At 34.2% G+C, this 25,868-nt stretch overlaps 1 protein-coding gene across 3 annotated transcripts in view; it reads right to left on the bottom strand.

The window, feature by feature from the left end:
- The window catches only part of DCDC1 (doublecortin domain containing 1), a 393,336-nt gene that overhangs the window by 127,638 nt on the left and 239,830 nt on the right, over window positions 1-25,868 (bottom strand). For all 3 annotated transcript variants that reach the window (XM_074372209.1, XM_074372210.1, XM_045523733.2), the window contains 2 exons: window positions 24,206-24,340; window positions 23,663-23,817 (listed from right to left, as the gene is read on the bottom strand). In XM_074372209.1, coding sequence (XP_074228310.1) covers window positions 23,663-23,817; window positions 24,206-24,340 — 290 coding nt within the window. The remainder of the gene's footprint in view (window positions 1-23,662; window positions 23,818-24,205; window positions 24,341-25,868) is intronic.

Raw genomic sequence — 25,868 nt, 5'->3', positions numbered from 1 at the left:
TATCAAACCCCACTGCCCTTCACAGACCCTAAGCCTCTTACCTCACTTACAGCCAACCAGAGACTTGTGCACAAGCTAATCAGGCACCTTGTGACCGACTTTATAAAAGACCTTAACAATCTGCCCTCAGGGCTCACAGAGGCACCTCTTGTCCTGCTGTCTAGGGCAGCATACCCCTAATAAACTCCTTTTCTATTTCCATACTTTATCTCTGGTAATTCTTTTACCAAGTCACATGTCACTGACCAGCCCCTGTTGTGTCACACAACAGGAATGAACTCCCAAGAAATTTGCTTCAGATTAATGACTTAGAAACTACACATTTCAAAAGGATAGGTCATAACAAGCGAACAATTAGCTTCCGTTAACATTTTAAGCATACATATCAGGTGATAAGGAATATTTTAAATTTACCAACTCATGTCTTGTATACTATATTCTCTAATGTTTTTCTACTGAATTCCCTTTTAAAAGTCAGAGGGCTATGGAAGAAATACATCTTCCAGTAGAGGAAAAAAAAAACAAATTAGCACTTCAGACCGCTATAATACAATTATGCTTCATATAGAGGAGTGAAAAATTCTGTAAAGAAAAATATAATGAGACAGGGTAAACAAAAATAAAAATTGAAGGTGTAATTGAGGCAACCATACAAACAACAGGAACACAAACAACAGACGGATTGGATAGATTTGTTTATAATTCCTTTGCTATAATTAGAGGTGACTTTTTTGTTTGCATCAAAAGAAGAGTTGGTTTGAAGTTGTCAGGACAGGTTTCTTTTTCTTATTTCAGTTAGTTTAGCAAAGTGGAGTTCAAAGAGCTTATAGGAGGATAAAATAAACCCCAAACCGCTTGCAGTAACTTAGGACAATGATTTTCCTCTTTTTAGATCCAGCGTAACCAATTCTTACAATTTAGAGGATCTTCTATCTGAATGGTAGCAGCCCCTGCCTCTCTCCTAATCCTCATGAAAGAAGACACACCTGGCAGAGGTGGGAGGCCATGACTGTTTATCAAAAGGGACAGAGAGTCCTTCCAGCAATTCCATCGCAGCTGTTTAGGGAGGGGCTGCTTCCTCTGTCTTGTCTTCAGGGCAGAAGTGGTAAATGAGCTAACTGCGGCAGCAATGATTTATGCACAAGACTGTATGTCCTCCGATAATTTCAGACACAAAAATTGTCCAGCTACAAAGCTGGCCCAAAGAGGTCTCCTTCAAATGTAGAGAGGTAGAACTTAAACCTTCATGAAAAGGAAATTCTAGACAATTTATTAGAAAAAAAAACTTTGTTTCCATGTTCATGTCATTTAACATCTATTTCATATTCAAATCCTGAGGAATTCTATCTCCCCATCTCCCCGTTGGGAATGGTAATTTACTATCTGAAGGTTTCAAAGATTTAGGTAGTCTGATATGTTAAATGAAGATAGAAAGTTACCTCGTCATTATGAAATATATTGCAAAAGGAGTTTTCGTTAACGACTACTTTACATTACGAAAAGTCTCCTTGTCCAGCTTTCATATACACATACTGGCCCTTGAACAACATGCATTTGAACTGCGCAGGTCCACTTATATGTGTATTTTTGTCGATAAACATATACCAAGTACTACACAATCGTGGTAGTTTGAATTCAAGGATGTGGATCCATGGATACAGATTAACTGTAAAGTTATCTGAGACTTATTTTTTTTTTTAACCTGAAGAGGGGTATAAAAAATACATTTCTGAAGGACATTTTAGGTGAGCATGAAAAAGTATTATGAAAACTACAAAATCTCAAGGTTAAAGCTGCTTCTGTAGCTCTCTAGTTTCTCCCTTTGCTTTGTTTCAGAACTATATCTAAGAAATCTCAGAATTTTTAAAGAATCAGCTTTATTTTTTCACTCTTTTTACTGAGATAATTTTAGATTTATACGGGAGTTGTGAAAATAGTACATAGTTCCTGTATATCCTTCACACGGTCATCCTTTATGTTAACATCTTATGTAAACATCATGTGATTATGAAAACTAAGAAATTAGCATTGGTGAAATACTATTAGCTAAACTACAGGCTTTTTTGGATTTCATCGGTTGTCCCACTAATGTCCTTTTCCAAGTTTAGGATCCAATCCAAGATACCACATTGCATTTACTCATCACGTCTCCACAGTCTTCTCCAATCTATGATGGTTGATCAATATTTCCTTTTAAGACACTGAAACATTTGAATAAAGCTAATCAGTAAAATATCCCTCAATTTAGTTTGTCTGATACTTTCTCACAATTAGACTGAGGTAATGGATTTAAGGGAAGAATGCCATGAAAGTTTGTGTCATCAGGTCATTTCAGAAGGTACATGACATTCATATGTCCTATTACTGGTGATAATTTTGATCACTTGGTTAAGATGCTGTCTGCCAAGTTTCTCCACTGTAAAATTACTATACTGTCCCTTGTAACTAGAAAATATTTAAATACTTAAGGCCCTAAAACTTATCTGGAAATGCACTATTTTACCTTAAACCCTCACCCACTAATTTTAGCCTCTGTTGATGGGCCTTGCCTGTAGCATTTATTGCTATGCTATTCTAATGTCAATTTTCTATTTCTTTCATCTCTTCTACATTTACAATTGGAATTCTCTTGTAAGGAAGAATTATTCCTCCCTCACCGCCCGCCCCCCTATTCAATTACATATTGGGGTATGTATTTTTATAAGTATAAACTCATGAATATTTATTTTATTCTTTGGCTTAATTTCTTTTTTCTTTCTTTCTTTCTTTCTTTTTCTTTTTTTTTTTTTTTTTTTTTTTTTTTTTTGCTTAAATTGTTCCAGCTTTGGCCACTGAGAGCTTTTCAGATTGGCTCCTGTGCCCTTTCAGCATTACTCCATTTTATTTTTAAAGCAATTCCTTACTTTCTGGCATTAATCAACTTTATTTTAAGTAATCATTTTGAAATTGTTCTACTCTACAGAAACTCAATATTCCATTTGACAGACTACATATTCCTTTGAGACTGATCTTTTATCTCCTCTCATGTAGCAGAATAGATGGCAAGTGACAGACATTTGTTGAACATGCTTCAACTGAATGCTTGCTTATACCTATATTTGTGCTGAACTTGAGAAAGGTAAAAACTATTTTCCATGTTCTGTGTATGTCCTTAAATGTATGTTCACTATTAAATCGCTGCTCTCTTTTCTCATTCCATATAATCCTAGTTCCTCTGACCATTACTCAGAGATATTATCATCAATAGATTATCATTATCATCTTTAAGAACCCATAGCCAAACCTTGATCCACCTATGTCTCAGTGACAGGTTCTATAAAAAGCAAATTACGGGGGTGTCTTCCCCACCTGTCCCCTGACCTAAACCATTAAAAATATTAATACACAAACAGAATGTACATGAATTATGAATCTTTAGCAAAACAAAGAATATAAAATAAAGTCAATATATATGATTTTAAAGACCATGGTATTAAATAGTTTAGTAAAGAAATAATGGAAGTAGGATTAGGGCCCTTGTACTCCTTAACCCTTAGTTTTTACAACTATCTTAAAATTAATGACTCTAAGGGTTTACTTTTTGGTTTGTTTGTTTCATTTTAGCAGAGCTCTTTGTTCAGATAGCTATTTACTGAATGCTTATTGTGTGCCAAGCACTACTTTAACAATAAGAGTTAAGTACTACTATGATGACCATTATACAGATATGGAAAACTGAGAGACAGAGGTAAATTACTTATCCAAGATTATGTTAGTAGTAAGTACTGAGCCAGTATTTAGACTGAAGCATTTGACCACAGCATCTACATTCTTAAGCATTATGCTGCATTCCCTTTGCAGGAGCTCGAAATATAAAGTGGAGCTACTCTTGACAAAGTAGAGGAATGGAAATGCTTGCTTAGTCTCCCCTCCAGGCTCATATCCAGTGTCCTTGAATTCAGAGGCTTTAAGGAACAAAGTTTAAAAACCCAAGTTCTAAACCAGTTCCTATGATTCCTCAGGTTTTGACACTCTGAATCCAGAGCAGGATTCTACTCAGAGTGGAGCCAGGGTTAAGGCAAATGGGCAGACTACACCTGATAGGTCGATAATTGTGCAGATATGGGAGGATGATAAAAGGACATGGGATCCAACTTGGTTTCTAAACTTTGGGATTTCCAAGAGCCTCCTTAAGTCTCATCCCTCTGATGGTCCTAGAATTTACCTTGCCAGATGTGCTCATTATGAACTTGTTTTCCCTATGAACTACCACATCTTCATAATGAATGGAACTGGCCTGCATCCGAAAATTTCTTCCCCTTATCAGGATTATCTTTAATTCTAATTTTTATCTTCCCTAGATGGTAATCCATTCCCACTATTCCCCTATTCATCATGGTTTTAAAGATTCAAGCAAACAATAGTCTTTTAGTGTTTTTTTAGAACAACAGAGAGCAGAAATAGAAATTTGATCCAGTTAATGAATACAAATACACATAGGATTAAGCATTTCGATATGTGATGTGTATTTGTTAAATTTTTTTCATTTTTTAGCACCATACTTATTTTATTTTCTTGATTAATTACTGTATGTTTAAAATCAACTGAAATATATATATATGTATATATATATTTACATATATATATATAAAATTCCTTGGTGTATTTTCAACATTTTGTGCAGGTTCCGTGTTTGGTAGTGCCTGCCAAATCCTTGAAAAACAGAACAAGACTCAAGGAGAGTCTGTAATTACAATAATTTGTTTGGGCTGTGAATGTTACGAAGATGAAGACCTGATTCTCCGGGTCAATTGACAAGTAAAATACACTAGAGGTCAATTCAGAATTTCATAACAGATTTTTGGAAGAGGAAAGTATCCAAAGATTATTTTGTTTGACCTGTTTCACTTTCTCGCCTTTCTGGCAGGCTCACCACCTTTCAGTCATGTGTCTGTGTGGTTAATAGTGCTCTAGGTGTGGAGCACAGTTGAAGACCCAAATGGTAAATCTGACTCAAATCCTCAGCCCTAACCAGTTGTCCTGGGGAACAATTCTATTGCTGGAAGTGCTTTCCTTTGGATATATCTAAAAAGAAGTCACTCTTTTGATAGAAACAAAAGAATGGAAGGAAGGAAGAAAGAAAAGTATATTTAGAAGCTAAAAGTGAAAAAAGTTAAGACTTACAAAAGGAATATTGTTCATATGTCATAATGTAAATTGTTTTCTTAATTTCAAATTTCTTAATTTGAAAAAGTTACTGTCAAATGTTGACATCCTCAACATTATATAAGTGTTTACTGTGGATATTTAGTTATGTGATCATTAATATGAATATGATAAACTGCTAAATAAAAAGTCATGTCCAAAATTACTGTTTTAGCTTATTCATCACTTCATTAAACCCCTACTCTATGACAGGCAATGTGCACCAGAAGGTTATAGGCTTGGTCTACAGAACTTTACACATTAGAGGATTATTTATTTATTTGTTTGTTTTGTTTGTTTATTTAAATAGTCTTTAAAAAAATTTTTAATGGAGGTACTGGGGATTGAACCCAGGGCCTCGTGCATGCTAAGCATGCACTTTACCACTGAGTTATACCCACTCTCCACGTAGGGAAGTCTTTTGAGTTGACTTTCTGTCTTTTTTGGGGGGAAGAAGCAGGGAGGTAATTAGGTTTTTATTTGTTTATTTGTTATAATGGAGGTACTGGGGATTGAACCCAGGCAAACACTTTATCACATACCTTCCCCTCCTCCCCCTGAGGGTTGAAAAACTTAACATTATCAGATATCAAATAAAGGTAAGTCAAGCCATAGCAATGATAAATTTCAGAAATACACTGAAAATAATGTTTTAATGTTACTTGAGGAGGGGGATATAGTTATGTGAAATAGCCTCTAAATTTGATTTAAAAATTTAAAAATAAAAGACTGTAAAAATAGACACAATAGAGCCTTATGTTTTGAGAAAAAACTGGAACTGAAAATTATATAAATATTAAACATATTTCCCCAAGATGGAAGTCATTTAACTCACCCTGTCATCTACCTGGCTAGGCCAAATTGTGAACATTTGTGTGTTCGTGCAATGGTTCTCAGAATTTAGCTTGTATTATCTGGAGGACACACACAGATGGCTGCCCTGCTCCCACCCCAGATCTGGGGCAGGACCTATAAATGCACTTCTAGCAAGTTCCCAGGAAATGCTGATACTGCTGGTCTGGGAACCCCTACTATAAAAGAAAGAATAGATTTAGCTTCTGAAGCTTAAGGTTCAGATCACAGCTCTGCCAGTTACTGGTTGATCCTAGAACATCAAGTAAATTCTCTGAGTATCATTTTTCTCACAGGAAAAAAAAATGGTAGAAATAAAAGTTATCTCAAAGAATTCTTATGAGATTAAGTAAGAAAACATATAGAAAGTGCCGGTACACAGAAGGAACTCAAAATTTGCTGAATTTATATGTGCTACTAATTTCAAACCTGATTTTAACTGCTAACAATAAAAAGTCCACGTATTTTCTATTGAAAGACAAAATGGAGTTTGTACCAATAAATTGCTATTATTTGTGAAATTATCAATAATTAAGGGGTTAACCCTTTAAGGCCTAGAATTGAGAGATCTTGGTCCTAAAATACAAGGTAATCTCATACTTGGCTTTATCAGTTAGCCATTCTTTAGGAGAAAAATAAATAAATAAAAACATGGAACAAACGAGAAAGCATCCTAACCCCCGTTTTATCCCAGACATTATACCAGGAAACAGCTGTGAGCTAAAAAGATAGGCCAATAGCATCAAGAAATTGCAACTCCTCTGTGTAAAACACTAAGATATGATAAGCATTCACGTGAACAGGAGGGAAAAAAAAATCTCAATTATGCTTTGCTCAAGGTATTTATGATATGTTAAAGATACTAAACAAAACTATGCATTCTGATCCATACCATAAATGCCAAATTAGCATAGCTAATCAAGGAAATTCATAAGCATTTCATTAAAGAAATACAGTTAAGGACTGAAAAATACTTAAGACTTCTCATTCGGAGGCATTATTATGTAGCAGTATTGCCTTTAAAGTGCTTGGGGAACTTATGCTCATATTGTTAGTTTTAATCGTTAATTCAGTCAGCAATAGTTCTTGAGGTTGTGATGTCTGTGTTCCACGCTCTCAGTATACGGGAGTGAAAAGATGGGACAGTCTTTGTCCTCACGTAACTTATATGTTTAAGTATTGAATACAAACTTAGCAGAGCCCTAGGGGGCCCTCCCAAGTACAAAGGCTCCTCCATGTCTCTTGCCTCTCTTTTGCAGAAAAGCTAAATTCTCTAAGGCTTCCCCAGAGTCACAAAAGAGCAGGTTCTAGCAGTTAGTGATTAGGACAGCAGAGTCCAGAATCTTCCACTGTCTGATGCTCTTTCCTGAGCTGCTTTACAGACACTATAACTGCACCAGAGGGAAAAAGCTACCTGCATGGAGACCAGACTACAGCCATGATATAAGGGGCTCCATCCTGAGCAGTGCTGAAGAACTGGCCTCCAGAGAACGTGCTTCACACTATTGCTCATAATGATCTGTATCTCTGTGGGCATCGAAATAACTGTATCTTTCTCTGCCTGTATATGTAAGTGAGCTACTAAAATAAATCTGGAAGGCAGAACTGAGAAAAATGGAGTCTACTCGTGTCAGTTGAGCATCTAAGCTAACACTTCCCTTGGGCTTTTTCAGATTTCATGCTTAAATCAGTTTGCACTGGGAATTTTATCAACTGCAACTGAGAATTCAAATCAGTATAAACAGGCATTAGTTATATTGTTGAGTTCTCAAACTCTTGAAGGTCTGTAAAATGGAAAGTATCATTACAGTATATCACATGCAAGTTTTGCATTGTTTCCTTCCTCACATCATAACCCAAGCCCTATTCTTAGTACTGTGTGTGATATTTACAAATTGTGGCTATTTGGTCTAAACTGTTAGACTACTAGGCATGTAATTTTTAAGAAATTTTGAACATTATAAATTCTCTCTTCAATTTATGTCCTTTCTGGGCTCGTGTTGACCATGACAGGAATTCACAGTTAGAAGATAAACAAAGAAATTATCTAAACTAGTCCTTTACCTGGAAGCAGCAATGTAGCAGGCAGAATTCTAAAAGTGGCCCCCAAAGACGTCCTTCCCTAATGCCTGGAACCTGTGAATATGAGATATCACCCCCATGGGTATGCTATGCAATATGGCACAGATGACTTTCAGATAGGGAGATTAGCTGGGTGAGCATAATCTATTAACATGAGCCCATTTATTTTATTTTTTTTAATTGAAGTATAGTCAGTTTACAATGTTGTGTCAATTTCTGGTATACAGCATAATGTTTCAGTCATACATGAACATACATAGAATTGTTTTCTTAGTTTTTTTCACTATAAGCTACTACAAGATATCGAATATAGTTTCCTGTGCTATACAGTATGAACTTGTTTATCTATTTTCTACATACCAGTCAGTATCTGCAAATCTCAAACTCCCAATTTATCCCTTCCCATCCCTTTCCTTCCTGGTAACCATAAATTTGTTTTCTATGTCTGTCAGTCTGTTTCTGTTTTATAAATAAGTTCAATTGTACACAAGCCCCTTTAAAAGCAGATTTTTCTCCAGGTGGTGGCAGAAGGAAAAGTCAGATTCAAAGCACAAAGAGAAGTTGACACATCACTGCTAGCTTAGAATATGGAAGGAGTTATGTGCCAAGGAATGTGGGCGCCCTCTAGAAGCTGAGAGTGGCCCCTTGGATGACAGCCAGCAAGGAAAGGAGAACTCAGTCTTGCAACCACAGAGAACTGAATTTGACCAACAACCTGAAATAGTTTGAAAGCAGATTTTTCCCCAGGGCGTTCAGATAAAAGTCTTTGCCTTATGAAGCCCTAAGTGAAGAACCAAGCAAGCCCACTTGGAATTCTGACCTAGAGAACTGCAAGACAATAAATAGATGATGTTTTAAGATGCTAAGTGCATGGTACTTTGTTACTCAGCAATAGATAACTAATACAGGCAGTTATTACTACAGTAGCGTGTGATGCTGATGTTTTAGGACAATAGTTACTCAGTTATTTGGACTTCCATGATATAGTGAGAGAGATGTTAGATGTATATTTTTTAACCTTGGAATAATGAAATATGACATCCTAGTAAATCATGTAAGTATTTTATAAGACTTTTAAGTATAATAATATGATACTTATGTCTCATATTAATATGCTCATATATATCTATATATGGTTTCATACATATGTGTATGTAGACTACCATATAAAAAAGGAGCACTCCAATCTCACCAATACACACACACACACACACACACACACACACACACACACACACTTTTTTGTACATGTGTTTCCTATTAATGAAAGATGTAAATGAATCTCAAATTCAGGAATTTACTTTTCACTCTTCCTAGTCAAAGAAGTTTCTGCTAGTCTGACCCACTTCTTATACATGATATAAGGCAAACTCTTCCCACCTCCCATGATGCTACTGAATTTGACCCTATTTTATTATTCTTATGGGGAAATGGACTTCCAGTAAGTCTCTAAATAGCGTGGTCCAGAATTCCCTATTAGAAATATGCTGAACACTTCTATCTGCTACTAAAACCAAGTATTCATTTTGTAGCTACTTTGTAGCTTACTTTTTAAAAATGTTAATATGAATGGCCATACATTTAGAGAAACATTTGGTGGCTAGTTCTAATGGCACATTTCTTTCAGAGGCTTCAGATAACTATTCTTATTTAAAAACAAAACAAACAAACAAAAAAACAAAAACAAAACCCTTTCTTCTTAGGAGTATTGAGCCTGCTTAGGTTAGGAGTACAGTAAAATAATTTTCTTTCTGAAGAACTCCCACCCATAAGTAATCTCTATTCTTCCTAGTCCTGGATATTTCCACTTGGGAAAGGTTTGTTTTTCTTTTTAAAATACTTAATTTTGACGTAATAACAGATTCACAGGAAGTTGCAAAGAAATATACAGAGAAGTACAATAAACTTCCTCCAGTTTCTCTCATTAGTACTACATTTTACAAGTATGATACAGTATCAAAATCAAGCAATGGACATGGCTACCACCCCAAGCTCTTATAAGGACGTCACCAGTTACGCATATATTTGTGTGTGTGTATGCATGTGTGTGTAGCTATAGGTAATGTTATCACAGTTGTAGCCTTCTGTAACCACCATCACAATCAAGGTAGTCAACTGCACAATCACCACAAGACTCCCTTTACATCCACACCCATCCCCTCTCTCATCCCTAACTCTCAGTAACTGCAAATGTGTTCCCTATCTCTATAATTATGTTATTTCATGAATATTACATAAATGGAATTATAAATCATAGATCCTTCTGAGACTGGCTCTTTTCACTCAGCATAATTTTCTTGAAGTTCATCCAAATTGCTGTGTGTATCAATAGCTCATTCCTTCTTATTGCTGAGTAGTATTCCATTTTTAATGATTTCTCAGAAAAGATCTTTTATGTTGCAGTATGAAGCATTACCAGATTGTCTCAGTCATATTCAGGGAATACCTGTCTCTTGGTAGCCACATATGATGTGCATCAAATAAACACTTTTCCCAACTTATCTCTGAGCACTGGAAAAATTTTCAACTATTAAGTTTTCACAGTGGCAAAGACATGGATCTGTTCCATTATGCAGAGCCAGACTCATTTAAAAGAAAAAAACTAAAAACTTTCCAAATTAAGATTCCAATTAACCTTAAAGAATTCACTGGCCTCATTAAGAAAGAAAAAATGCAGGTATCTGTAAAAATAAGGGTACAAAAAGAGAAAAATAATTTCTGCTTACTCCAGAAGAACTTATACCTGCTGGAAAATTATGAGCTACTTCATGATGAAATCTCTCTGTTAGATATTTGAGCTCACTTAAATAAGAATTAGAATAATCCTAGGTTTCTAGTAACATGGGCCACACATAAAAAGACTCACTCTCAAATCAACAGAGCTGGATGGCAATTCTCACAAGAAAAAGCTTTGCATGTTCATGCATCATTGTTAGGGGAGCCATTACTTCATAAATAAAAAGAAATCATACTTTTTCCCTTCATGAAATCCCTTGCCTTTACTTTCAAACAAAACAGACCCCAACTATCCTCCTAAGATCAGCTCTGGACCCTTCTCCACAATTCTTCCAAACACTTGACTCTCTGCTCTTTCTTCAACACACAATGTTCGTGAGGTACCACTTCTCATATACTGTAGTGTGAAAACTCTATCTAAGATTCTGGTGAACAACATCGTGTTCCAAGTTTCTATCCATTGATTATTGCTATTTTGTTTATAAGAGCAAAAAACCCCAGAAACATGTTAAAGTCCTATAATGTGACTGGTTATACAAATTAAGATTCGCACTAAAGAATGATAATATAGGCATATATTTAATTGTGGAAAGATGTTTACAGAACATATTAAAGTCTGTTATTGTATTGTCATTGTCAAACACAAAAATTAGCATAGCCCCATTTTTGTAATTGTAACTATGACAATAACAACAAAATACACATAAGAGATTAAAAATTAGTAACTGAGGATTATGTATTTTTTAGTTTTCTTTTCCACTTATTTTTTCCCAAAAGTTTAATGATAAGCATGAATAATAAAAAAACAATAACTGTTATTAAAGTCCTTTTTTTTGCTTTTACTTTTTTTTGCCTTGTCTCTCCAACCATATTTCAATTTTCTTGAGAATAGACTACCATACTTACTCATATACTCCAAGTTGGTGATACAAGAGATTTGATATACTCAATTTCTTTTTCATAAAGGCTAAAAACAAATTTTATAGCATGACTATAGTTTGTCACCACTAAGTTATTCCATTGTGAATATACATACTTAATATATGTGTATTCCTTGAGGTCTGAGGGGTATTTTTTGAAAGACATACTCAAATACTACGTAGTATAATTCTCTACAACCAATGAGAACTCAAAAATTACTTTTTGAATAACATTAAAAATATAGCAGTGCACAGCTCCTTCCCAATGAGATTTCAGAATTTTAAAGGCAGGAATTGCTTTGCATTCTTGTGATATTTTACATTTACTAACAATATCAATAGTAATAACAGCATGTTATTATCATCATAGAGGCCACCTTTTACTGAGTATTTACTATGAGCCAGGAACTGGGCGAAACTTTGACATTTGTGAGATCACTTAAATTTCACAATAATTATTATCCCCCTTTTGTATACGAGGAAACTGAGTATCAGTGATTAAACAGCTTACCCAAAAATCACATAGTGAGTACTTTGAAGAGCTAGGACTGGAAGCCAAGACAATCTGAGTCCAGATTCTGAGATGTCAATTAGGAAGCTATATCATCTCTCTTAATAAGCACTCAAAAGCATTTCTCAAATGAATCAATGAATATAAATGTGAGAAGTTATTATTTATCTATATAAATTGATTCTCAAGTGTTTGCAAGTAGTATAACAGGAGAGAATACAATGAACAAAGTTTAGCAATGGAAGTTAAGGATTTAAATCTTGATACTAAAATCACCAAATCAAAATCTGTATGTTCTGAGCATATGAATATTACAGTATTGTTGTGTCTGCTCAGTTGATCCTTTTGCCTCTAATTCAGAGGATGGTCCAATTAGAGACTTATCATCAAAAAAGAATGGATTATGACAAACAGATGATAACAAGTCAATCAAAAAACTGTCAGTTGTATTCAAATGAATAAATTGATGGGCAACTGAAATGACTATATGTACTACAACATAATTATTTTAAATAACTTAATTTAATATAAAATTACTTATTTTCATATATTTTTTGGCAGAGATTATTCATTATCAAGGAATGATACTGAGTTTTTAAGTTTTAAAAAATAAAAATAATTCTAAGATAGTATATGTCGTAATTTGGTTAACTCTGTAGTCCAATTTTAAAACATGAAAAATATAAAGGATGGCTTGTATTTGCAGAAAGAAAATAAAATGCTGTTAGAAAATATAGATTCAGGTCCCTTATTTGATTGGCTAAATCATAAACTTTATAAAATGAAAATAAAAACAGTAACAACAAACCTCATGATCAATTTCCACAATCATAGTCAGATTTTCACTAGTAAATTGGCAGGGAAATGCTTCATGACACTTCATGAAAATCATGGACTGTTTATATATATTTTTATATTCTTAGTGTCCAAGAAATTTTGGGTCAGAAAAAAGGTGCTTAATAAATGTTCACAGATTGAATAAACATATTCTGGAAAAGAATCAAAGATGATTCTTTTCAATATTTGAATAAATTCAAATTTATAAACTTGAAATATTGAAAACTGCCTAATTGTTCAACAACAGAGAAATGATTGAGTAAATTATGGTAATATTATTAGCCATGAAAACCAAATGGAAAGTGTTCACTTTAAAAAAAAAAACACAATAGCAGATATTAAGAACTCAAAGTATAGATTTAGCAACAGATAAGAAAAGTTGAAGAGAGAATTAATAAACTGAGAGACAGGTCAAAAGAAAATATCAACACCAAAGCATACGAAGACAAAAGGTGAAAAATACAAAACAGAGCATAAGAGACATACAGTTTACAGATTTTTTAAAAGTTCTAATATACATATCATTAGTGTTCCTTCAGAGAAGAGAGAAAATGCAGCTGAAATAATATCTGAGGACACAACTGCAGAGAATTTTCCAAAACTGATAAAACACAGTAAGTCATCAATTTAAGTCCTAAAATCCCCAAGTATTATAAATACGAAACGATAACACCAAAAAGACTGCTAAGAAAAATCACAGCAAAAAGCAAATCTACAAAGAGAAAACCTTAAAGTCAATCAGAAAATAACAATACATTGCCTTCAAAGGAGCAATAAAACTGACACATGACTTCTCAATTGGAAAAAAAAAAAAAAAAAAGGAAGCCAAAGACAATGGAATGATATCTTGGCAATGCTTTGTGAAAAAAAAAATAGCTGACAACCTAGAATTCCACACCTAGTAAAATTATGAAAATGAGAATAAGGAATTGAAATATAGATATTTTAAGGCAAATAAAAATGGAAAGAATTTATGACTAGCAGACCCACACCTAAGGAAATATCAAAGGATGTTCTTTAAAGAGAAGGAAAATGATTCCTCATGGAAGTCCAGAGATACAGAAAGAAAGAAAGATGAACAGGAAGGGTAAAAATGTGGCTAAGTATAAATAAAAATTGACTAAGAAAATAATAATTACAATGTTCCATAGAGTTTGAAATACACAAGTATTCAGTCAGAAAGTATATATATGGAGAGTAAAAGTTCTAAGGTCTTTGAATTGTCTGAGAATTGTTAAAAACACTAATGTATGTTAGATGTTAGTAAGTCAAAAAAGCATGTATAATCTCTAGAGCAACCATGAAAAGAATAGTAAAAGAATGTACAACTACCAAGATAATTGGGAGGAAGGCAATGAAATAATACATAGTACTCAATAAGTCAAAGAAAAGGCAACAAATAAAAGAGAAAACAGAATACAGAATAGATGGAACACACAGAAATCAAATAGCAGTGTTAGATTTAAATCTCAGAACATCAGTAATTATGTTATAGGTAAATGGACTAAATACTTTAATCAAAAGACAGATTGTTATACTGCAATAAAAACTATATGCTTTCAATATAAAGATAAAATTTGAAAATTAAAGGACATAAAAATATAATCATGCAAACACTGACCAAAAACTGGGGTCACTATATTTGAGATGAAATCAAAATAAACTTTAAGTCCAAAAAAAAAGGAATTACTAGTAATAAAGAGGAACATTCCATAATAAAGTAAGGCTTAATTCATCATAAAGATATAACAATTCTAAAAATCATATGACCTAATAAATAGCCTCAAATTATAGAAAAAAAATTCATAAAATTAACAGAAAGAGAAATAGACAATCCACAGTGGGAGATTTTAATCATATTCTCTCAGTAAATGATCTAAGAAGCAGACAAAATATCAGTAAGTAAACACAAGAATTGAAAATGCATTTATCAAATTTGATCTAACAGACATATATAGAACACTGCACCCCCAAACTGCAGAGTGCAGATTCTTTTCAAATACACATGGATCACTTATAAAAATTGTCCAGATATTGGGTAGTCCATAAAGTAAATCTCAACAAATGTCAGAGTTGAAATAATGCCAAAAATGTTCTTCAACCACAGTGAGACACAGTGAAATTAATCTAGAAGTCAGTAACACACATACCAACCAGAAATGTTTCACATATTTAGATATAAGAAATATACTTCTGAAATCTATGGATCAAAATGATAAAATGGAAATGATAACAAAAATACGTTATTAAAATTGGTGACATGAAGCTAATGCCATGCTTAGAGGTAAATTTATACCGTACATGTATACATCAGAAAAGAACAAAGGCTGAAAACTGTTAGTGAAAAATAGGCCTTGCAGAGGTAGGATTTTAGGTAGAAAAGGGGATAAGGGCATTTTGGTCTAGCAACCAGCATGCGCCAAGTATAGTCAGCCTGGCCCTGGATAAATACAGGGAGGTTCTGAGACAAGAGAACAGTATAGTGGGTCTGACAGTCGATGTTTCATTTAACTTAGTAGGAAACAAATAAACGCTGAAGAATTGTGAGTTAGTGAGAGAGATGTTCAGAGCTGTACTTCAAAAGCATATCACCAGGGAGAAGTGTTCAGGTTGAACTACTTTCTCCATATAATATACACACTCATCACCCTCCCTTTACTGTAGTGATTTGTTTAATATCTCTCTTCTCTGTTAGATTCTATAGGGACAGCTCTGTGAGGTGAGAAAGTGGTCCTGTCTTTTCAGTACTGTATCCCCAGTGCCTAGGATAGTTCTTGGCATATAGAAAATATTCAATAAGTATTTGTACATTAATAAAGTATGAAAGAAATGAGAGATGTAGAAATCATTTAGAAAATTCATTGTAATAGTCAGCCTCAGTTTGAATTGTCTCAAGAGTAGGTCCTAGGGCTACAGTCATCCAGCAGACAGTCAGGGTCTTAAAATATATATATGAATATGCTCAGACTAGTTCCCTCTCTATTTTCCTTATTTCCATTAATTACACTACTTCATTCATGCATTCATTCAGTCATTCATTCAACAACCCTGTATTGACTGTCTACCATGTACCAGACATGTTCTGGCCCTGGAGGTACAGATGTGAATAAAACAACGTTCCTGCTGAAATGGAGTTTACATACTAATGGGACAATTCAGACAGTAAATAAATATGTATATGATAGGCAGCAATAAATGCCATGAAGAAAAATAAAGCAAGGAAGAAGAGTGACAGAGTGTGAACATCCATGGCATGCCTGAAAGACTGCATGGAAGCCAGGCTGGCTGGAGCAGAGGAAGGGAGGGGAGAATGGTGTTCAGGGAAATACCATGGGCCTTGTAAAGTAGGACCATGTAGCATATAGAAAAGTTTTTGGTTTCACTCTAAAGGAAATAAAAAGCCATTGGAGTATTTTCAGCTAAGGACTCCCATGACCTCACTTATGAATATTAAAAGGATCCCTATGGCCATTAAATGGAAAATGGATTGTAGGGGGACAAAGGTAGAAGGAGACAGACAAGTCAGGAAGCTAACCTATAGGTCACTTTGACTGCTTGAACTCTGTTTTCATTCAGTTCCATGTGCTGTAACCTAATAATACCTCCACCACCCATCACCTTGTCTACCCACATTACTCAGCTTTAGCACTTCATTACCTATTATTTTCACTATTATAATACTAGTTAGATATTCTAGTTTGCAGAATGCAAGACTGAAGTTTCCCATTCATACCTTGAACAGCTTTATAGACAATATTGAAAAAATCAGAAAGATAAATAGTACATTTTTAAAAATGGAAATTAAGCGGCATAATTGAAGGTCTGGGTACCTCATGGCAGTAAATGAGAACAAAAATTAGTCATAAAATGCATCAAAGCCTTTGATAATTTCTCAGGGAATGTACATTTATGGATATAAATCTAATCCTTTAGAATGCTTGATTTTTGACTTTTGTTTCAAAAAAGCAGGTGCAATTACATTATTTGCTCACTTTATTTTAATTCACAGAGAACATGTGGGAATTAATTTTAAAATATACCAAAATGCAAACAGGTAACAATACCAGTCAATATCAGAATACTGGACTTTTCTAATTAAAAAAAGAATTATAAGCATTATCTCTCCATCTCTGGAACACCCAATAATTTCATGTTCTTAAATGCAATACCATATTCTTGTATATAGTTATAAAAGAGTTAAAGGCTAATGCTTAAATCCTGAGCATTTCAATAGCTAGGAACAGTTATACAACATAATATGAGATTTTACTTCTGGGAAGCGTAATTGGATTTAGTGAATATCAAAGGCAATTTTTATATTTACATTTGCCTTTATTGGTAAGAGTTCAAGAAATAAGAATTTTAGTGTGGCAATTTTAACAGTCCACTTTCCTTAAAAAGACATAGTTTGCTATTATCAAAACTGACCCTATGCATGTACTGTCTCTACAAAAATTGTGTTCATATTTGATAAACAAAGTGAGAAGAATGTTCTAATCAAATAAGATGATTATATATTACCATTAACTATATGCAAAACTACATAAATGATATAATAGAGTAATATATCATATGCTATTGAATACTCAAGAAAATCAGAATATGGCTTTCAATTTTTAACGTTTTTTTACAATTATAATTATATAGACATGATCATCATTTATTTGCTTAAAGAACTTCTCATTACTATTAATTTACCTTTCTTTGAAAAGCAGGAGACTATAATAGTTCTGTTAGCTAGTGCATCTGAAACCTGTTACTAAGAGAAAAAAACCTTGAATGCAGAAGAAAGCATGTCACTTCTTTCAAGCTTCATTTCTTCTATTCTATCAAGGGGAAAAAAAGCCTTATAAAAATTGACCAATGCAGTATAGTTTGAATTTATATTCTCTTGGAAGGGTAAATATAATAAAGTAAGTACCAAATGCTCAACAGTTTATTCCATGCCGACTGTAGCCAGACAATTATAGTAGAATAACTGATTTTACAGCGGTTGTAAAAATGTAAATAAGGCTTTAAAACTGATTCAGAAATTACATTTTATAAATGAAGCTTTGATTTTAATTTAAACAATTCCCTTAGGGTATAATACGAATTATTCAGAACGTTCTGCTTTCGTTATGATTTAAATAGTAGTGATATGTTAGGAAGTCCTGGGACAGAAACACCTGTTTCTTATCAAATTACTTCTCCTAATGATTATAATAATTTTATGCACTAGATTAACTTTAAAATGTAAATATTGCAATATATTAAAGTTTAAATTATTAGATAGAAACATTTTAAAAGTAGCAGTGAAAAATGTGCACCAAATATACCATATCTTTATCTATTTTAATCTATTCCTACTAATAAAGCATCTATATTAAAAATACTTTCATAACATGTTGATTTTTGTCCTATTGCAATATAATATTCAATTATTAAAAATTGAAAAATAAACAATACATAAAAATTTAAAATTCAATAACAACTGTCAATGTTTTGATATATTTCCTTCAAGTCACCTGCCCATCTGGTTAGTTATCTATTTTTCTTTAGGTTTTTTAATATAAAACTAAGATAATACTAAATGTATTTTATTACTTGCTTTTTATTAGTATCAAAACTCATGAGACATTAAACTACATTTTGAATGAAAAAAAAAAATCAAAGGACTTTTAAATACATGTTCTCTTTGGAAAGAGTGAAGTACATGCCAAGTTGAGTCATGAAGGGAAATGTCACTGTGATCCGTGGCAGCTGCTTGCTTCCCTGGGAAGGCAGGGGCCAGTTAGGAGTACAGTAGCTAGCAAAGCCCTCAGCGCTCCACAAAGTCACTAGTGGGAAAAGAACAAAGGCCTTTCCAATGCAACTAACACAGATGTGCCCAAAGGCAAACTGTCAGAAACAGTTAAGATGACAGCTACTCACAGTTCATTATTTCCTTCTCACAGGTCACTGGGTGACAAGCTGGGTCAGTGTGCTTTGTTGGCTGTCCCAGTCCTTCCCCACCCCCTATTCAATTTAAATAAGGGTAAGGGGCTCCATTGGATAAACTAATGTAAACAAACACATTCCAGATGCTTAAGATGCCAGAATATGGCATTTATTTTGGACCAAAATTATACTTAATGTACACCCAACTTACTTTCTCCAAATAAGAAGAGAGCTATATTTCTATACCTCACTGATAGAGGAGGCAAAAACATCTTAAGTAAATAAAAAATATAAACTCTCATGTATTAAGGGTCTTACATGAAAGGCCTAACACAGTAAAAGATTTTCCTTTCTCTTCACTGGAAAAAAGAATTTTTCCACGTTAAAAAAAAAAAAAAGATCAACAATTAGCTTTCCACAAGTATTCGACATGTAAATTAAATGAAGTGATTCTGTAGATGAGAGAGTCCTGTTTGTGATGATTGGTGTAGTTGTTTTTTAAGGATATAATTCAAAATAATATGCCAATCAAAATGGCAAGAGTCTAACCAAATCTTTTATGATATAATACACATAAAATTTTAGTAATTACTTAATATGTCTACTCAATATGACGGCATTCTGTAATGAAATTAATAGAATAAAAACTACTAGGAATGAGGAATAAAATAGTGGTTAAGAGCATAGTCTATAGACCCAAAGGGCTATGGGTTCAAATCCCATTTCCTCCATTAACTTGCTGTATGACTGGACATATCTCAAAACCACTGAGCCCTAGCTGCCATATCTTTATGGATTATAAGAGTACCCCCACCATCAGTTATTATGACAATAAGCTAATCAGTCTATCATATTGTTACAAGAATGAGTAAGTACTTAGCATAGCACTTGGCACACGGTAAGTATTCCACAAATGACAGCTATTGCCTGTCACCAAATTTAGTATATACAAAGCTCAACTGAACCACCACTGAAGGTGTGAAATATCTTGGTTAATCTCAACAAGTTATGTTAATATTATTTTTAAAATCTCTAATCCATTCAAGTGCAAGCCTCTAAATCAGTAAATCTAGGCTATTAAATTCAATAAGAAATCAGGGGTTCAGTCTCCCTTAATAATTTCTACCTCTTATTTAGCCTTCACTGAAAGTTGCATATATGATATACATTTTATTATTCCCTTTCTAAACTGTTCCACCTTATTTAAGGATTCTTTTCTAAGATATCCAGTCAAAATAATAGGCCCCATTTAAAGGCTAAGGATTTAGAATAATCACTAAGACAAGAACATGAATGGTCAAGCAGAATAACACAGAGGCTAAGAATGACGCTTTAGGTGCAGATAGGCATGTCTTAAACTACTAGCTGGAAGTCCTTAGCCAGGAAACTTAATCTCTCTGTGCCTAAATTTCCTTACCAGTAAAACAAAGATTAATACCTCTGCTTTATATACTGTAACCAAGCAGGATGCTATGGGGCCTTCCCAGACAGACCCCTCCCTGACATCCTCTGCTTTAGTTCCTCTCTGAAGTCTCCAAATAATAGTATCTGATTCACATTTCCTGAGTTGTTTTGCAGATGCTAAAACCCCCACAAAATTGAAGAAATTAACTACCTAATGGCCATGAGGTAGTAGCTCCCAGACCTCCTGGAGCCTGAAGACTGGTAACGAGACATCACCCTGTTACCTCACCATCACCAGTCAGAGAATTGTGCATGACCTGATTACATACATTGTGACTCCTCCCCCTCACATGGCCTTTAAAAATGTTTTGTTGAAACCCATCAGGGAATTGGGGTGTTTTGAGCACTAGCTGCCCTTCACTCCTTGCTTGGTGCCCTGCAATAGGTGTACTTTCCTTCACCTCAACCTGGTGTCAGTAGACTGGCTTGACTGCATGCCTGCGAGTGGACCCAAGTTTGATTTGTTAACAATTTCTTATAGGTTATTGCAAAATAATGCATGCAAAGCATTTAAGCAAAGTCAGTATATGTTATTAATAATCAAATGTTATCTTCCCTTTTCACATATTACCTGACGGTAACTACCAATCTCTCTGTCTTTCCCCACTTTGGCTACTCTCCTTCTTTGGCTACTATGGAAGTACATACTTTTATATCTTTATATATTTTTATTCTTTTCAATTATATATTCTTTTTTCAGACTATTTACTCATAAAGTTTTCTCTGGTATCATACAATTCTATTTCTTTTTCCAATTTCTACAACTCGGATCATTTCATATTATTCCTTTATATTTGATAAAAGCAAGACAATGTGAAGCTCTCTTTTGAAGCTTGATAACGTAATGCAGTGATTCTCTTATATTTGGAAAGCGTGCAAACCTAACAAGACAACCTAAGGTTCAAAGTAATCAATATGCCAAGTTCAGCACCATGTTCTAATTTTGCCCAACAACTCCTTCCAAAATGGGAGGAAAGTAATTGCTCTAAGAGCTTACTCTTTACTCAAAATAACTTTGTTAAGGATCAGAAAGAGAAGGAGAGAAACTGAAATTACACCTATTATGGTAAATTGTGGGGGTGGAGAGGAGAATGCAGATAAATCCCTGTGGCTTAAAGGAAAAAAAAGGCTGGAAAAGTTGCTGTAGCCAGACACATGAACCCTAAGTAACCCTCACTAAGAAAAGGGCCCTGGGAAATTTCTTATTAATATACAAAGTCTAAAATATATTTACCAGTCAATTCCTACTGACTAAAAATCATGAATCTAAATACAAGTCCCTTTAAAAACTCTTTGTTACTGCTACTTGTTTTCTGAACATTTTCACAACTCTACTTGCTGAGTGCTTATTACATTCCTGAAATGTAAAGACATCTCATTTAACTCTAACAACTCAAACAGGTATTGTGGTATGTTTAACTGACATAAACTACAGTGTTGTTTGTTTTGGGGGTTTTTTTAACCTCACATTTCCTAATACTATACTCTTTTCTCCCAAGTTCCATCATCAGACTACATTGCTTCAGGGAAGATACTACAGAATACTTAGAAGAAAAATTGCTAAACTATCCAAAGCCCTCAACCTTCAAAAAAAAAAAACAAATTGTTTTTCCAGGCTAGGGAAGTGATAGGGAAATAGGTAAATCATCACTGGGGTTTCTGCACAGTGACCCACTAGGGCCAGCATGAGACACACCCAAAAGCTCCAAATCTGAGAGCAGGAGGATCCTGTGCCTCCTTGAATAGAACACAGGATAGTGACAAGCGCCTAGCATTCTCTCAAGAAGGGCAGAGCAGAAATGGCTGTCGAGTGAGCCTAGAAAGACTGGCCAACAATGATCTCATAAAACAGTAGTTGAGTTTCTCAGCACCCCAATGTTTCACATGAAAACTTCAAAGACTGCTCACAAGGGACTTACATTCTAGTGATCTGGATAGAGTGGCCTGGCTGTGTAGTTGCAGCCTTGTGATTGTGTTTTGGAGCATCAGAGTTGAGAACTTTCTGTACGACTGAAAAGCAAGTATTAGGGGAGGAAGACCTGGAACTCAGGCTTCTGCACTGGTCCAGGACACCCCCATAGTACAGTAGTACAACAAGGTGCTGAATTTGTTATTTTGTTTGTACCCTATCTTACTCAAAACAATAAAATCAAAGGGTTTGAGGGATGAATAACAATTAGGAGAGACAATAAATTGAAGAATCACTTTTGTTATCAGGAAAAAATATTCCCCTCCTATCAAAATCTTAGGCAGCAATATGTAATTTAAGAATATAAGATAGCTTTTAATTGAAATAAAAAGTTATGCTGCACACTTTAAACTTATACAATGTTATATGTCAACTCTATCTCAATAAAGCTGAAAATATTTTTTAAAAAAGAAATGAAAAGTTGTTTTTCTTTTTTCATGCAATTGACATTTCTATCTACAGTTAGAATATTTAAACTTAGGAATTCTCGTGAACTTCACTGAATATGGAAAGAATTGGATTACTCCTTTAAGTTACTCAATCAATAATTAATTTCAAACAATTGTGTATTAAGATTGCAGTTTATAAAGTCACTCTGATTTGTAACACCAAGCCCAGCAAAATAATAGTAACAAACTTTAGTTTTCGATAAACAGAATCAGAGAATCAGTTCCCATTTTCCAACCAATGATGATTGTCAATTGGTTTGCAAAATTATTGGTGTTGGTTTAACTCCAGTAATAGAAATCATGCCAATTTATTAAATTATCATTACTTAAGATCATTTATTGTGCACTTTCTCCAGCTCTAAACATCAGTCTCCTCGTGGAACATAGAAAGGATTATCTATGAGTGTGCCCTTCTTTAAGACATTTTGGTATTTTCACTATTAGATATATACACAGTACTGCCTTACCCTAACTATGTTATTTCAGAGTGTTTTCGTGAGATCCCAGGACAGCAACCCTTCCTAAGTAGACTTACAAACAATTATTGTACATCAATCTTTAATGAAATACACATAAATGTCACCTCTCTTCATCAAATGTGACCTGAAAACTACTGTGCTTGAAAGCCAAAGGGCTTTTGAGATATTTCAATAATCTTCAAGAAATCAATCTTACATGAAACTGAAGGAAAACATCGAATGTCATTGAGCAATAAAGCTCCATTCTGTCAGTGTCCTACCTCTGAGCAGAAGCCTTAGGATGTTTCTCTTCCAGTTTCCTCACCAGTGCCACTGTCAGCTGCCCTGTCTCAAGAGAACCTTCTGGCATTGAGTGGGTGTCTGAAGGCTCTCGCAGCTGCTTCAGACCAGGGATACTGGCACTTTTTTGCAGAACCTAAAAAAATGAAATATAGGAATAATGTAGCTAATTTTCATTGAGTGGAAATATCTAAACTATATATGCCAAAAATTTAACATTGGACTTTCCATGGTTCCTTCAGTCTTTTTCAAGCAGCCTATAAACCATTTGTATGTGGCTAGAACAAAAGAAGGCCATCCTAAGGAGGTCGTAAACAGATGTGTCACCATCTGTTTAATGAAATAATGTTTATATAAATATAAATGTACAAACAGATATTTGTATAATGTGCATGATTTTAAGCATTAATAGCACTCATTTGTGAATTCCTTCTTGCTGCCTGAAAACAAGTTGAACATTTTTCTCTTTTCAGAATACATTTTAGAGTTCTATTTCTGTCTTGCCTCTGGCTCACTACACTGACCTCAGCTGCTAAGCTGCTGCCATGTTCCTGATGAGCTGTGGTCCAGGCGCCATGGTGAAGGTGATACTCTGTCTGGGTCACATCCACTTGAGCATTTAGCTTCTCTAGGTAGGTCAGAACAAACTGAGGACAAGCCTGTCAGAAAGGAAAAAAGAAAAAGTAGTACCAGTGTTGTAAGCAACAGCTGAAAGTATATACAACTGGAATGATGGGAAGATGAACTACATTAATAGTAAAAAAGTTCTGGCAAATGCACTTTGTACTTTATTGTCAATTTCAGATCAAAATCAAGCCAAGTAACTTTCATATTAAGATCTCTAATTTATTGTTTGATCTGATCAGGTTTAACTAGATTGCTAAATATTAAAGCCATCTTATACATTAATAATAATGGCTAATATTTATTGAGTTATTTCTACATAAAATGATTATTGTAAGCACATTATGTACATGTAATGTGCAGTTGCTCTGTTAATTGGGAATATTCAGTTCTGCTCTAAAAGACAAGAAAACAAATAGGATGGATGAGATTCATTAGCTACGTTAAGCATAAATAAACCTGAGAAGTGTCAGGCAGAAAGTAAGTAGAGCATGCCTCTGTAAATATAGATAGAAAGGGGTAGGAAGATAAAAATTGACATTTAATAGTCATGATTTACTAAGTAATAGGCAAAGCAACAAATATTTATGTTATACTAGATATAAATGAAGCACATGAGAAATACAGTAATCATGAGATCTTTAATTGGCCACCCATTTCCTACTCTCATTCTTAATCCTCTGCTGGATGAAATCTGCAACTGCCCATAGGCTACCTGGGGAGCACAGCTATTGGTCAAGTGCACTTGCAACCAGCTCTTTCCCGGGGCAAGTGTGTGCCAGTGCCTCACGTATGTTTTTTCTGTTAGGCCCTCTTGCTCAAGTTTCCATTCTGGTCCTTATAACCACATCAGCAGCAGGGAAGGGTGATGCAACAGAAGAGAGAGGACATGACAATATTGTGAAGATTCAGGTAATGTAGCCCACCTGCACCATCTCTCTTCTCATGCATTTGACTTTGTGTTTTAAATTGATTTAATAAATCATGATCTGAACATTTTAATTCGGTCTGTGGGCCTTCCTGTTCCATGAGTTCGAGGATAGCCTACCTAGGATCATACTTGGTGGCTACCAGTGCACCAAAGTAATTTCCCACATAACAACATATTTACATTTTAATCCTTACAACAGCCCTTTGAAATAGGTAGGACTATTGTGCCCATTTTAAAGATGAGGAAACAAACACAAGGAGGTTAAGTGACTTGCTCATCCAGCTTGTTTACTAGCCCATAAAGCCTAGATATGTTGCCTCAAATATAATATAACATAATCTTTTTTTAAAGTGTAGAGTTAAAGTTTAAAAAAAATGAGAAGGTGTTCTGTGGATAATTAAGGGGTACAAGAGTCCTTATATTATTCTAGAAAAAGAGATATTAAATTAAATTTTATTTGAAATTTTATAAAACTAAATATGCATGTTCTAAAGTTAGATCGCAGTGATGGATGCAAAACCCTGTGAATATACTGAACAATGTTGAATGACACACTTCAAATAGGTAAATTGTATGGTATGTGAATTACATTTCACTAAAGCTATTTTTTAATGTAAGAGACTCAGAAAAAT

The sequence above is a fragment of the Camelus bactrianus genome, chromosome 10 (genome assembly GCF_048773025.1).
Source record: "Camelus bactrianus isolate YW-2024 breed Bactrian camel chromosome 10, ASM4877302v1, whole genome shotgun sequence".
Taxonomy (NCBI): domain Eukaryota; kingdom Metazoa; phylum Chordata; class Mammalia; order Artiodactyla; family Camelidae; genus Camelus; species Camelus bactrianus.
Note: the sequence above shows the minus strand (reverse complement) of the source record. Positions and strands in the feature narration are given on the sequence as shown.